This window comes from Magnolia sinica, chromosome 15 (genome assembly GCF_029962835.1).
Source record: "Magnolia sinica isolate HGM2019 chromosome 15, MsV1, whole genome shotgun sequence".
Taxonomy (NCBI): Eukaryota; Viridiplantae; Streptophyta; class Magnoliopsida; order Magnoliales; family Magnoliaceae; genus Magnolia; species Magnolia sinica.
In genome coordinates this window covers 68,629,573-68,645,194 of record NC_080587.1, presented here as the reverse complement: position 1 = coordinate 68,645,194, position 15,622 = coordinate 68,629,573, and the positions used below count along the sequence as shown (strand labels likewise).

At 39.2% G+C, this 15,622-nt stretch overlaps 1 protein-coding gene and 1 non-coding gene across 2 annotated transcripts; both read right to left on the bottom strand.

Annotated features, from left to right (window-relative positions):
* Nucleotides 1–753: 753 nt before the first annotated feature.
* On the bottom strand, nucleotides 754–1,618 carry LOC131227470 (ubiquitin receptor RAD23b-like). Its single transcript, XM_058223259.1, has 2 exons — nucleotides 1,414–1,618; nucleotides 754–1,321 (listed from the first exon to the last, which is right to left on the bottom strand). Exons 1-2 carry the CDS (start codon nucleotides 1,471–1,473, stop codon nucleotides 1,103–1,105), a joined length of 279 nt encoding a protein of 92 aa, XP_058079242.1. The 5' UTR covers nucleotides 1,474–1,618; the 3' UTR covers nucleotides 754–1,102.
* Nucleotides 1,619–15,259: 13,641 nt separating this feature from the next.
* On the bottom strand, nucleotides 15,260–15,366 carry LOC131228437 (small nucleolar RNA R71). Its single transcript, XR_009162940.1, has one exon. It is a non-coding gene; the product is annotated as a small nucleolar RNA R71 (small nucleolar RNA).
* Nucleotides 15,367–15,622: the final 256 nt, after the last annotated feature.

The window sequence follows — 15,622 nt, the reverse complement described above, 5'->3', positions numbered from 1 at the left end:
AATAGATGAAGAAAAGCAAGTTATATATCATGTGCCTTATTCGAGTACATTTAGTAGTTTAATGTATGTCATAGTTTGTATAAGACTGAATATTTCACATGTGATTGGTGTTATTAGCAAATACAAGTCTAACCCCAGCCAGCAACACTAGGAGGCAGTGAAATAGCTACTTCAATATATTTGAGGTAAGCAAAACTATATCTTATCTTTTGAAAAATCAAGGGTCAAGCTAGTAGGCTCTGCGGATTTAGATTACGTGGTTAATGTGGATAATAGAATGTCGACTTCCGGTTACTCATTTCTGCCAGCGGGTGGAGCGATCAATTGGATATCGAAGCTAAAGACCTATGGCTATGGTTATCGTCTGTAGCATGACCATAGCTGCAGATACTGTAGCCATAGGGCTACAGCCTATGGCTACGAATTTAATCCATATCCATAGATGTATCGGCTACAGATATAATCCGTAGCTAAACTTTCTATAGTGAGATGTACAAATAGCCACGGTTAATATTTGTAGTTAAAAGTGTGACTAGATCCATAGCTATAAGCCGAAGTTAGTAATAGCTACGATTTTTAAGATTTATAGCTACGGATAAAAGCCGTACCTATATCCTTTTTTGAAAAGAAAAAAGTGTAATAATAATAATGGCATCTCTTACCATTGCTAGTACATGCGATAGATTAATTCATATAAAAATTCCAGATTCAACAATAAAAGAAACCAGTTCATGCACAAAGAATTTGTAAACTAAAGGAAACAACTCCCACATTCAAAACCTCAAAATGTGTAATATCAACAAGGAATGTCCTCCAATCATGAAGAGAAGGCCTAAAACCTAGTTCCTTGAAAAAAAAAAAAAAAAGACTAACTTCACGCAAACAAGCAACATTCTTCAAATCCAGCTTAGGAAAGTTCTTCCCATCACCAAGAGAAAAGAAAAATCTAAATCAAATTGCTTCTCTACTAACAAGTTATTAAAAAATACATTTGAGGCCTTTGATTGCTACCTAATTAGACAAAAACCCAAATTCAGACTAAAATCCAAAAAGAAGAAGCAGCATGTAGAGCTGTCAGGTGGTGCACATGGTCTAGCAAAAATCATATAAGTGAATGGATGAAGCATTCATTGAGAACAAACAGGAAGCAGAACTTGACCTGCAGAAACAGATTCAATGGAGCCGAATTGGATAATCTAGAGAGAGGAGCTACCCCTCCTAAATCAGCTTCAGTTGTTGTGGCATTGGCCCCTTGGCCTGATGCCTGATTTGAGGGAACTCGAGCTACTAGAACAGCAACTTCGGTTGCCGCCGGAATACCCTGAAATAGGACAAAATCAGCTAAAGATCAACAAGCACAAACGAAAGTGTCGAGTTATATATCTTGGAATTGTAACTAATGTTTAGACATACAGAATATAAATATTCCACAGCTCGCTCTAAATTGTTGTAAGCTGCACGAAGTGCGCACATGACTGTCTCTCAGTCCCAGCTACCACCGCCCATATCTATTATTTGTTGAATCATCTGCTCAAGAGTATTACCCGTGACCAGATTGGTTGCAGCTTGACCATATGCATCAGCTTGCACCCTACAGTTTAGCAATAAAAATCATAGTATTATTGACAGAAGTACCCTCCACCCTTACTCATCAGGGATCTAAAAGAAGTTCAGAGATGAGAGGAACAGAAGCAGTTTCCATGTCAGGGACCCCAAGATTGTTCTCATCTTCCTTTAAAGTACCCAAACTCAAGATTTCTTGCTCACCTCATCCTGTGTAAGTTGACTCCTTTTTATCTTCCTACTCTGTTTTCCCATGGCCAATTTTGATACGTAGTTCCATGCCCTTCAATTGCTGAAGTGTCCCTCACACTAACAGCTAGCTGAAAGCTTGTATCTTTGTAATTCTAATGTGTTATATATTTATGTATTTGATGCTCAATTCTATTTCATTTGCCTAAAAAAATTCTGATTGATTACTGCAGACTGAAGTTTTCTAATCCCACCTGTGCATTACCCAACCCCTCTATATGCAGGCATGTGCGGTGAGCATCCAAGCCATCAGCAGGAGGACCCCGCTATGTACATTCCCTTGCCCACAAGTCATGATAGTCTGCTCCTCATTGGGGCATGTCTAAAAAAACAAGGTTTCTTTGACAGTGACAACCATTTGTAACATGCTCTGGCCCACATGATGAGTAGACTGGCCTGATTTTTGGAGTAGGGCATCTATAGCATGGTAAACACGTCAGGTGTGCTTGGATCTTGAGTGGTGCACATGAAATCTTTGCATGTAGATGGGCTAGGCGATCATGCTTGTGGCATTAGGAAATTGTACAAGATGTGAAATTCCTATATTTGAGTTCATTACAAGTCAAGGTTGCATTTTGACTGTAGTTCAAAAACAAGAATGTAACTTAAACCAATTCAACCCAAATACTTCACTAAGGGAAGCAACACCCTTACTTAGTAATGTTTACCCAGATACTTCACTAAGAGTGTTGAATCGATAACCCATTTGCTCTCAATCACAGTTTCCTACCTATAAAGAAATAAATAAACATAACAAGAAACCCAAACAATGAAAGAATCAAACCAGTCCATAAAGGACCAGAATTGTCTACAACACCTATTTTACGTAGCTGCATTAAACAATGAAAATGTTTTTCGATAAATCATCCAAGAACTGGGTTTTACCTTATACTTCCACAATTTTGCCAAAAAAATTGATATGGGTAATTTCAAAACTATGCAATAAACAAAAAGAAAAATTAGGAGCGGGTTAATTAGATATCAATAATCGGCCCATGGATTGATCTGGTTTTAGATGAATTCATATTAGGAACAGGTTCCAATTGCATACCGACAAATATTTTGATGAAGAGGGTTTTCATGAAAATCCTGATAATGGGATGGTAAATTCAATGCTGGTGATTTCAATCCAACCCAAATGAAAATGCAGTTTCCATCAGTAGATCATGAAGTTGATAATGATGATGATCAAGTTGTATCTGCATTAGTGCAGTTGCCATTACCATCTCTTCATGTCCTCTCATCACTCACTTGTGAGTTTACTACATTTGAAATCTTTTACATTCCACTTATATTTCATATGTTAGTTACCAAAATCTTCACTTCTTTGTCATTCCCAAAAGAAAACTAAAATAAAATCGTTGCAATCTTAGCAGGAAATGGGACTTACATATGAGTTGAGAAGGGATATGCAACGGCTTCATCAGGAAGTGCCTAAGCTAGATTTTATTACCTGAATAGTCAAGCCAATGTCCAAGATGCAGAGCTTCAATCTGTCTACAAATATGCTTCTCCAACTCTTGAAATGGTCATGAACCAAATATGGCCTCAAGCAATTGTCTACTTGGGTTTTCAAGGATACAGTGTCCCTATACCACAGCTTGAACTCACTACCAAAAAATGGAGCAAAGGCTACGGTTATTAGGAATAACCAACAAGCATTTATACAACTGCCCACTGAATGAGCCATAACATGAAAAATTCAGGTCATCCAGATAGTCATCCACATGGCCCCATCATGGTGACGAAGCAATATATTCTCGCAAATGCACCATATCAAAGTGTCTGTACAAACCTTAAGTTTCTGTACAAACCTTAAGTTTCTTGGAGCCATGAAAGAAATTTGTTATTTCTGCTTGTCAATGAGCAATGCAATTTTAAATCGAGCATGAACATCCTACATGTCAGCTTGTAATAGCTACTGCATAACATTCCAATTACCCATCCATGACACTGGATGCAGCACTAGCAGAAGATGACGCCTGAGCTGTAGTGGCAACAGAACCAGAAAAAACTAATTTTTGTTACACCTTCAGGGGATACACCTGCAGATGTTGAAGTAGAACTTGTAAAAGAATCACAAAAAAATAATAATAAATAAATAATTGCACAATCACAACAACATGGGTACATTCGGAAACCAAGTAGGCAATTCACAGCCAAAGCCATCAACCTCGAGAAGTAAACGAGGGCTGAAGGAGTAGAATGGAAATAGAGTATCAATTACACAAGGAAGCTACTTTATACCAGTTCTAGCTTCAAATAAAAGCTCAAAGTTCAAGCGAGGGTGGATTTATAGTATAATAGCTAAAGAGGCAGGCTTACAAACCACAAAATAAGCTAGAGAAAAGCAAGGACCATCCAGGCATCAAAATATGTAAGAATAAGGTTCAAATGTAAAATTAAATAAGAAAATTGCAAGCCTGATGAAATCTCATTAGGAAATGAACTCAATGCAATAGTAGACTTGGTTCAAAAAGGTTTATGATCAATTCACGATCTGAATGTAAAAACTCGCCTGCTTCAATGGCACAAAACTTGTCTTTGAAGGTGACAAAAGATGGAAATATATAAATGAGGCATAAGTATTGATGTATAAAATCAATCCTTGATGCAGATTTTGACATTAAAATGCATGTTAAGCAATATTAGGAATAACAACAATTGCCAACTCACTGCAGCAGTTAAGAGTTCGTACACATCAAACTACCAAATAAAGACATAACTGAAAATTAATAGATCAAAATATGAAATGCCTAAAAATGCATAATTAGAACTTCAACATCTAATTATTAGCATTGCCACATTGATATGAAAAGAACAGATGATCAGATTTTGAGGCATTCATAAGAAAATGAATAAAACCCTTTATAACCACATGTGAGTGTAAACCCTTTATAACCAATAAAACTTACAGGCATCCAAATGAACCCTAAAGCTAAGCATGGAAAAAACAAGAGGAAGTAATAAGTTCCTAGTGCATTGGGTTGAAGTATCCTCATACTTGTTACAAGTGGGGCTGGTAGTTCAGCGATGCGAGCTTTAATTCGATAAGCTCTGCATAGATGGAAAATGCTTCAAAAACATTAAAGAATGGAGCTCCCAATCTGTTGGTCATTGTCCTATAAAAGATGATTCGGAAAATAGAATATAAACATCAATTGTTAAGGGAATACATGGTCAAAGATTGGATGGTAAGGAGTGTTGCACGGCACGCCAACAATGCTAGTGAACCGAGATCCAACCTCAGGTCTCACCCACAAACGATAAACAAGAAGAAAAATAATCTAGAAGTAGAATCCAAGCATACCAACAAACCATATGCCAGAAAATACGTGGAAAAACCCCAACAAGGGTAAAAAACCACTGGTAAAAACTTCCACTATGAAGAAAAACGAGATTACAATCAATATACTAACCTTCTCGATGCTCCCATGCACAGAGATAACCCTTAGCCTAGCTTTAGAAAGCCCTTTTTCATACCCTAGAATAACTCTAGGACCCCTATTTATAGTTTAGGTAACTCCCTTCCGCACCTTGGCAAAAACTGCCTCAAATTTACACAGTCCGGACCAAATCCGGACTACGATCTACGTAGGCTCGACTAGTCGAGTAAGGGCCTCGACTAGTCGAGCGGCCCACTTGACCGATCGAGCGGCCCACTCGACTGGTCGAGCACCGCGGATTTCCAAAACATTAGCTCGCTGGACTTTGAGTCGAGCATCGCTTGACCAGTCGAGCGGCCCACTCGACCAGTCGAGCAGTCCACTCGACCGGTCGAGTAGCGCGGTGAAAGGCCTCTATTTTTCAACAGGCGCATTGGTGTGCTGGCTCCACACCTCAACAATCTCTCACTTGAAGACACATCACTGTAATCCTTCGTCTTCTACATTCAGAATGCACCACCTCCTCGTCTTCAAGCCTAAAGACCAATCAAAGCTGAACAGAGCTTCAGCTTCTCCTGTGTGACCGCCTTGGTCAGCATATCTGCAGGGTTCTCACTTGTATGGATCTTCTCTAGAGCAATCGATCCATCTTCCAGTAACGAACGTATGAAGTGATATCTGATGTCAATATGCTTTGTCCTTGAATGAAAGACTGAATTCTTAGCCAAGTGTATTACACTCTGACTGTCACTCTATAGCTTGTAATCTACTTGCTTCTTTCCCAACTCTACCATGAAACCTTACATCCACACCATTTCATTGCACGCTTCTATAGCTACAACATATTCTTCTTCTGTTGTACTAATGGATACTATCTTTTGTAACTGAGAGACCCAACTGATTGCAGCACTACCCAGAGTAAAAACATCCTTGTAGTGCTTCTTTTGCTATCGATATCTCCTGCCAAATCTGATTCTACGTAGCCTTGTAGCTTGATTTTCGATCCTCCACAACACAGCCCTACATCCACAGTACCTGCCAGGTATCTAAGGATCCACTTCACAACTTTCCAATGTTCCTTCTCGGGGTTGTTAATGAACTTGCTAACAAATCCCACTACTTGAGTAAAATCTAGCCTCGTGCTCACCATAGTATACATGAGGCTCCCAATAGCTAACGTGTTTGGGACTTTATTCATATAGTCCCGTTCCTCCTGCGTCTTCGCACCTTGCTCCTTAGAAAGCTTGAAGTAGTTAGCTAATGGAGTGTTAACTGACTTAACACCTCCCATACTGAACCGATCAAGTACCTTGGCTATGTACTATGCCTGTGACAAAACTAGTTTCTTATTTTTCCCGTCACGCCTTATCCTCATGCTTGGGATTATTTTGCAACTCCTAAATCCTTCATGGAAAATTCTCTAGACAGTTGTCTTTTGAGATCTGAGATGTCCTTCATGCTTGATTTGGCCACAAGCATATCATCAACATACAGAAGAAAGATTATGTACGACATATGAAACTTCTTCAAATAGCAACAATGGTTTGCATGACATCTCCTAAAACTGTCGAACTTCTTGTACCACTGCCTCGGAGCCTGCTTTAGGCCGTATAGACTCTTCTTCAATCTACCTACCTTATTCTCCTTTCCTGGTGTCACGTATCCTGTCGGCTAATGCATGTATATCTCTTCTTCAAGGTCTCCATGAAGAAAGGCTGTATTAACATCTAGCTACTCTAGATGTAAGTCCTCTGTAGCCACTATACTCAAGACCATGCGAATCATAGACATTTTCACAATTGGTGAAAATATTTCAGTGAAGTTGATACCTACCTTTTGTTTAAACCCTTTCATAACCAATCTTCCTTGTACTATTTTGAACCATCGTGCTCCTCCTTCAGTCTGTAAACCCACTTGTTATGAAGAGCTTTCTTACCCTTAAGTAGAGTGACTAGCTCCCATGTGCGATTGGATTCAAGAGAGTCCATCTCATCATCCATGGCCTGCTCCCACTTAACCCATTTATCTAACTGTAATGCCTCTTCAAAATACTCTGGTTCACCATTATCTGTCAGTAATAGATAATGTAAGGGGGGTGAGTATCAGACCTTGGGTCTCCTCTCCTAAGTAGACCTCCTCACAACTGGTGTTTGTGGCTCTGCCTCATTATGCTCTTGTGCTTGCTCATCCTATAGCAGTGTAACACCTATGTCTGGTAACTCTTCCAGCTCTACGAATTCTTTCTCATCGGCCTTATTTTGCTGCACACTGTCCTTATACACCACTTTTTCATTGAAGACTACATCTTTACTTTTGATGATTTTTCAGTTTTCTGTATCCCAATACCTTTAGCCAAAATCATGTTGCCCGTATCCTATAAACATGCACTTCTTGGACTTCGCATCCAATTTGTTTCTGTGCTCTGCATTAATGTGAACATATGTTGTGCAACCGAGCACTTTGAGATATGCAAGGTTCACTTCTTTCCTAGATAGCGTTTCTTTTGGTAGCCTACCATCCAATGGTGTTGAGGGACTTCTATTGATGAGATATGTAGTAGTATTCATAACATCTGCCCAAAACATCTTAGGCAACCCTGCATGAAACCTCATGCTCTTGGCGCGCTCAAGGATAGTCTTGTTAATGCGCTCAGCCACACCGTTCTTCTGCGGTGTCCTTAGAGTCATTTTCTTATGTTTGATTCCATTTACTATATAATACTCCTCAAACCTTTTATCACAGTATTCTCCCCTATTATCTGATCTGAGACATTTTACTGTTTTACCTGTCTCATTTTTTACCATTACTTTTCACTTCTTAAATACATCCAATACATCAGATTTTTGCTTTAAGAAATAGACCCACAGTTTTCTACTAGCATTATCACTAAAAAAAATAAAATAACGTGAACCACCAAGAGATGATACCTGTGCCGGTCCCCACACATCAGTATGTACAAGCTCAACAGATGCGTCTTTGGAGTGCGTCCTATTTTCTTGAAGCTCACCCTCTCTACTTGCCATACACGCAGTCCTCGCAGAATTTCAAATCAATAGATTTTAGCCCTGGTAGCTTTCCTTTTGACAATAGTACTTTCATCCATTTCTTACTCATATGTCTCAACCTCTGATGTCATAACTACCCATTCACTCCAGTTGATGCGACTGCGAGTGAACGATACGATCTTGAAGTCACGTACAAAGTACCTTTCTTCTTTCCTTGAAATATCACCAAGGCACCTTTTGTGATCTTCTCGGAATCACTCGTGAATGTCGTCACATATCCAATATCGGCCAACTGCCCCACTGAGATCAATTTCCGTTTCAAACTCGGTACATGTCTGACATCCTTCAATTTCAAAACCGTTCCATATTTTTGGCTTATATGAACGTCTCCCTTTCTAATAATACTACGCGGCTCATCATCACTCAGGTAGACTTTTTTGAAATCACCTGACACATAATCACACAGAACTTCCTTACACGAAGTGGCATGAAACAAAGCACCAGAGTCTATAACCCAAGACTTATTCCTCACATTAAGAGATAAAATCAATGCCACTGTGTCACTCTCCTTAGATAGATTCACTGAATCTTTCCCACCTTGAGACCTTCCTTCTTGTTTCTTAAGTGCCCTGCAATCACGTTTTATGTGCCCCTTCTTCCCGCAATACTAACACCTGTCCTTGTCTTTTAGTCCCTTGGACTTCTTCCTCGACTTAGAACGTTCATATTTATTGCCTCCTTTGTTCAGCGATCTTCCTCTTCCTTCAACGTTTAGAACATTCCCCGAATCCCGTAAAACACCCGATGTCTTTCTTCTAAATTCTTTGCTGAGAATTAGATTGGCCACATCATCGAACCTCAGCTTTGTCGACCCTGAAGAATTGCTCACAGCAATCACCAAACCATCCCAACTATCTAACGAACTGGACAAGATCAATAACGCCCTGACCTTGTCCTCAAAAATGATGCCAACGGATTCCAATTGGCTTGTGACAGCATTGAACTTGCTTAAATGTTCAGCCACGCTCCCACCATCTGACATCTTCATGTTGAATAGCCGTTTTATAAGATGAACCTTGTTGGACATTGAGGGTTTCTCATACATCATAGCTAGAGCCTACATTAATTCTTTTGTGGTCTTTACCTTGGATATATTGAAGGCGACACTCTTAGACAAAAAAGAGTCAGATATTTTCTAAAGCCTTCTAATCCAATAAAGACCATTCATCATCTGTCATCTTTTCTAGTTTCTTCTCTTTTTCTCCCAAAGGAATATAGAGGTCCTTCTGATACAGATAATCCTCCATCTGCATCGTTCAGAAAGTAAAGTTTGAACCATCAAACTTCTCAATTCTAGTCTTCCCTTCTTCAGTCATCGCTCCCACTTAAAGTAAACCAATAGCTCTGATACCAGTTGTTGCGCAGCGTGCTAATAACGCTAATGAACTGAGATCCAATCTCAGGTCTCACCCACAAACGATAAACAAAAAGAAAAATAATCTAGAAGTAGAATCCAAGCATAACAACAAACCACAAGACAGAATATAAGTGGAAAAACCCCAACAAGGGTAAAAAACCATAGGTGCAAAATTTCACTATGAAGAAAAATGAGATTACAATCAATATACTAACCTTCACGATGCTCCCATGCACAGAGATAACCCTTAGTCTAGCTTTAAAAAAACTTTTTTCATACCCTACAATAACCCTAGGACCCCTAATTATAGTTTAGGCAACTCCCTTTTGCACCTTGGCAAAAATTGCCTCAAATTTACATAGTCTGCACCAAATTTAGACTAGGATCTACATAGCCTCAACTAGTCGAGCAAGGGCCTCAACTAGTCGAGCGGCCCACTCGACCGGTCGAGCACCCCACTCGACTGGTTGAGCACCGCAGAATTCCAAAACATTAGCTCGCTGGACTTTGAGTCAAGCAGCGCGATGAAAGGCCTCTATTTTTTAATGGGCGCATTGGTGTGCTGGCTCCACACCTGAACAAGGAGCTCCAAATTAGATTTGGTTACATCATAACAAAAAGAGAACTTGTAAAAATATTGAAATATTACTAACACAATCTACTTATGGGCTTCAAAGCATGGATTGACTACAAACAAATCCAAACGTGTTAGCTCCTTAAGGTGTTACCTATTGACAACAAAAATTATACTACCGTAGTTAAGAGTTACACATGAACTGAAAATCTCACATCCATACGAGAATTCCCAAAGAAGGGAAACTCTTTTTAAGCAAAAGGCAACAAGAGGAATTCCTACAATGAATGATTAATTGCTTTCATATCGATACATGAATTCCCATATAAGGGAAACTCATTTTAAGCAAAAGGTAATGAGAGAAATTCCCACAATGAATGATTGATTGGTTACATTCCTAACCATTGTGCAAGTTAATGAACAGGAACCATAGTAGTTGCCAATGCTTGTTAGAAAAAATTGAGTTAGATTTATTTTATAATGCACTCCAACATGTCCTTAAATCATAAAGCCATTAAAATGTTGCATTTGTTTAAAGTACTTAACCATAGAATGTGATTTATCAGAAGCCTAGGGGAAGAAATATGAGGCACATATGATTGGACCATTTTCAATACAATTGACGTATAATCACCTAATAAGAAAGATTATTAAGAATCACAGACAATCAAAAGTTGGGGCACAATGCCTACATTTTGTCTATACTACCCATTTCTTAGTGGGCCACATTCAAGATTATCATTACCTTAAAAGCTTAACAATAGGACAATCTTAATGGTCCAAATGGGGGCACTCTAAATAGATGGTCCGCAATTTGCCCAATGGTTGTGACTCAATGAGGGGCCCCTCATGTCAGTGAGTGGAGCGCATTTTAGAGATCTCTGATGGACAACCCCAATTTCTCATCTTGATTCAAAAGTTTTCCTTCCCAAGAAGTTGTTAATGGTGGGAATTTATCACCACCGTTTTTGGTGGTGTGGTCCACCTGAGATTTTGATTTACCTTAATTTTTACTTCCAGATTTACCAATTTTCAGAAACATGAACGCACAACAATCCACACGCATATACGTAGCCATTGTGCACATGTCATCCTTGTTGAGGCATTTTATCAAACAGTTTTAACCACATAAACAAAACCCTAAATGGAGAAACGAGAGCAAAAACATAGTAAATGTAGCAAATGAGGCGATAAATTCCAAAATCATGATAGAAAGATCCCATTTCTTCACTGATAATCAAGATCTTCGGTCAAGAATAAGAGAAGATTCGCAAAACATAAGGAAATTGATAAAAAATAAAAGGAAAAATCGCTCACCTTTCTAAGTCCGTTGAGATAGAGAGAGAGAGAGAGAGAGAGAGAGAGAGAGAGAAAATGCTAGGGCTTTGAAAATAGGATGATTGAGAGAGAGTGAGAGACGGTTTTAGGCACAAAGAGGGAGAGTCGGTTTTGGGTGCAGAGAGAGAGAGAGAGAGAGAGAGAGAGAGAGAGGAGGGGGGAGAGAGAGAGAGAGAGAGAGAGAGAGAGAGAGAGAGGGTCGTATAGTGATTTGGGCATGAGACTCTATTTTGAGTGTGTGCCCAATTATTTTTGGCATGGATTGGGTACGTCCATGGGGTCCACCATGATGTATATGGTTTATCCATTCTGTCCATTCATTTTTATAAATACATTTAGGGCATGATTCAAAAAATGAGGCAAATTGAAGGCTCAAGTGGACCACACCATATGAATCATGTGTGATTTAATATCTATTGTTTCCTACCGTGTGGTCCACTTGAGCCTTCGATATACCTCATTTTTTGGGATGATTCCCTAAAATTATATTTCAAAACAGATGGATGAATCAGATAGATGTTGAGGGTCAAATATTACATATTAGATCCCAGTTATTACCTAATTTTACGAGCATGATACCGTTTAACGCCCTATTTTAATCGTGTTTGTGATGCAAGGTGTATTTAGGAGCCTAGACTGAAAAAGGATATTAAAAGCATGGATTTAACTCTCATAAATCACCAAGGCAAGGGACGGACTCCAAGGGACAGAGATCGAAGAATTTACATGCCCGGGATTCGAGAAAATCCAGTATTTCATGCTAAAGAGGCCTGAAATTCATCCAGAATGCAAAATCACAGGGTTCTCACCATCCGTTCAGTTTGAAACTTGATATCTTGCCTAAGAACCATAAATTAACCGTACAAGTCAAATTTCAACCCTTGGATCCCTTTATAAGTGACCCAACGAACAGAACAGCACATAAATTATTAATTTGGGGCCCACCTGATCTCTGGATATGCCTCAATTTTGGACTCAACCATTTAAATTAGATAGGGAAGTGGATGAACGGAATGGATTCCCAAGATATATCACGATGGACCCCACATGTACATTGAATGTACATAGGGTACACGTGCATAAGAGATGCACCGGACGGAGAATCCGATCAAACAGAGGGCTGACCGAGCCTTCCTTTAAAAATGAAAATTTTTATTTTCACCAGGGTTCGCATGTCCGGACACTGGGACGTGTAGTGAGCCCACACTATTCATCACATAGACAGTCAGGACCGTCCATTCGGTCCATGGGGTGGGGATGACCCCAGCCATGATCTCATTTTACTCCAATGCATGCACACACAGGCAAATCTCATGTAAATGCAGGATGGATAGTAGAGTAAAAATCTTGATTGGGCACACCAAAATCGAGTAAAAGTACACATTCTTAATGGGTTTTTCGTCACGATTCTAATGGACGAAGTGGATTTCCCTATTAATGTTGATCATGGCCCCCACTGAGGTCACTGACTCTAAATTTCGTAGAAGCAATGTGCGGACGCTGCCCGGCCCATTGTAGGCCATTGTATGCCTCAATCGTGGTCAGATTTATGATCCAGACCGTCCATAATTTCCAAAAGGGGGTCTTGACCCTTCAATCTCCTCCAATGTGAAGTCGGTTTCACGTTTCTGCGCAGTCCGGTTCTCATGTGTATGGCATTGCACTGACACCCACCGCCTGCTTCTTGCGTTGACTCTCACCGCCACAGCCCAGCCAACTAACCTCTTAACGTATATAGAAGAGAGAGAGGAAGAAAGAGAAATTCATTCAAGCCTTGGATGTGGGTGCACAAGAGAGAGAGAGAGAGAGAGAGAGAGAGAGAGAGAGTTTAGAGTTTTTTTTTTTGGTTTTACTGTTTTTCTTATGATTTTTGAGAGATCTAGCCCAATCATGTGAGGCTAAACCTCTTAGGTAGGGCTAAGAGGTGAAGTTGGTGGCGTGATGGGAAGGATTCTATGGCCTTAATTCATGTTTAGATTGCACTGATGTTTATTCTAGTTGATTATAAGGAATGCCTCTAGTTTTTAATGGTTTGTTGTGATTGAAATTATAATAGATCTGTGATGGCTTTGAGTATTTTCTTTTCATTATTTGATTGTGAAGTGAGGAAGCCCTGTTGTTCACCATTGCCCCTTAGACATGGTTGGATGATGGAATCCTTCATAACATTCATACATCTTTTAGATTGGTTGTGGATTAGTTTAATTTTATTGTTTACTTTGTCTCATGGGCATGGTTTTGTGATGGAATCAACTCTAATTCTCATACCTCTCATCTCTTAAAAACTAGATCAAAGGAAGTTCAGATTGAGTTTTAATGATATATCTTCCAACTGGATGAAGATGGGACTCGAAGTCCAGTTAAGTTCATGAATCAAGCATAGTTCTCCTTGATCTCTACAAGTAGATCCTCTGAATCCCTAGTTTCCCACCTTTGAATTCTATAAGTTTTAGAGTAATATTTTACCATTATTCCCTCATATTCACTTGATTTAGATTTCATCTTTCTCTAGTTCTAGTTCTGGTCGATTTCAAAATACGTACAAGGTTCAGTCCCTGTGGATTCGACCTTGGTCTTACTAAGATTATTACTATATCACAACCCTACACTTGAGGTGTGAACAAGTTTTTAGCGCCGTTGTCGGGGATTGACAGTTACGTTTTTTTCTGAAATTGATTAGTTTTAGAATTAGGTTAAGATTAGTGTTTTCTAACTTTAGGTTTAGGTTTTTTTTATTTTTAGAAAATAACCTAACTTTCCTGTTTTGTAGGATTCTGAGATAGAAACTTCTAATTTGGTAATCTCTTTCTAATTTCTTTACTTTTTCTATTTTTAGAACTAGGGTTTTATTTTTAGAAATTTTCCTAATTCTTGGATTTCTTTTAATTTAGAAACTTACTTTCTAATTTAGGTTTAGAACTTTCCTAAATTGTTTTTAGAAACTTTCTATTTTCCTTTTTAGAAATTTTTATTTTTTATTTTTTAGAAACTAGTTTACTTTCTATTTTTAGAAACTGACTTGTTTTGTTTTGTTTTGCAGGATCTTGATTTAAGAACTTCTCGTCTGGTAACCTCTTTCCAAGTCCTCTCCCTTTCTATTTGTAGATTTCTATTCTTTTCTCTTTTTCAGATTTAAGTTAGAATCTGTGACTGAGGGCTGCTAGTGTTTCATGCCCAAGTAGGCTCGTGACAACAGTCGACGTCTTTTGACTGAATGAGGATTGGTTGAGGGGTTGACTATCCATCGCAGGACTAGACACCGCTCGAGATCCCCTAAATTAATTGAAGTGATGGTTGAAAACCAACCTCTTCTACCCAACCTAGGATCGAGGACATCCAAGATAAGAATGAGGTGCATCGAGCACCCTCGCCTCGTACTTTATGAGATTATTTACAACCGACGAGGGTGAGTACGCCCTCATGCATGGTTTTTCCTAAGAATGCAGGACACATGGATATCAAGCCAGGGATGATCCAACTCCTTCCTAAATTTCATTGGATTGAGTCGGAAAATCCATATTTACATCTAAAAAAGTTTGATGAGATCATAGCTACTTTATACTTTCCTAACGTGTCTGATGACACGGTCGGGTTGAAACTCTTTCCCTTTTCTTTGAAAGAGAAAGCTAAGATGTGGTTACATTCACTACGTCCACGATCTATTGGCAGATGGAATGACATGACAAGAGAGTTTATAAAGAAAATTTTCCCATACCATAAGGCGAACACCCTTAGAAAGTCGATCATGAACTTCGCCCAAAGGGAAGATGAAACATTCTTCCAATGTTGGGAACTGTTCAAGGATCTTGTCAGTTCATGCCCACAACATGGTTTTGAAACGTGGCACATCACGAACTTTTTCTATGATGGACTAACATCTCCCATGCACCAATTAGTTGAGACAATGTGTAATGGGGAGTTTCAAAATAAAGGTGTCGATGAGGTGTGCGACTACTTTGATAAGCTTGCTGAGAACACACAATCATGGGACATCTCCCGTAGACCAAGTACTACGTCTAGGCCGACTCATTCCAAGGAGAGGGGAGGAATGTATCTCCTGAAAGAGGATGATGATATCAATACTAAAGTG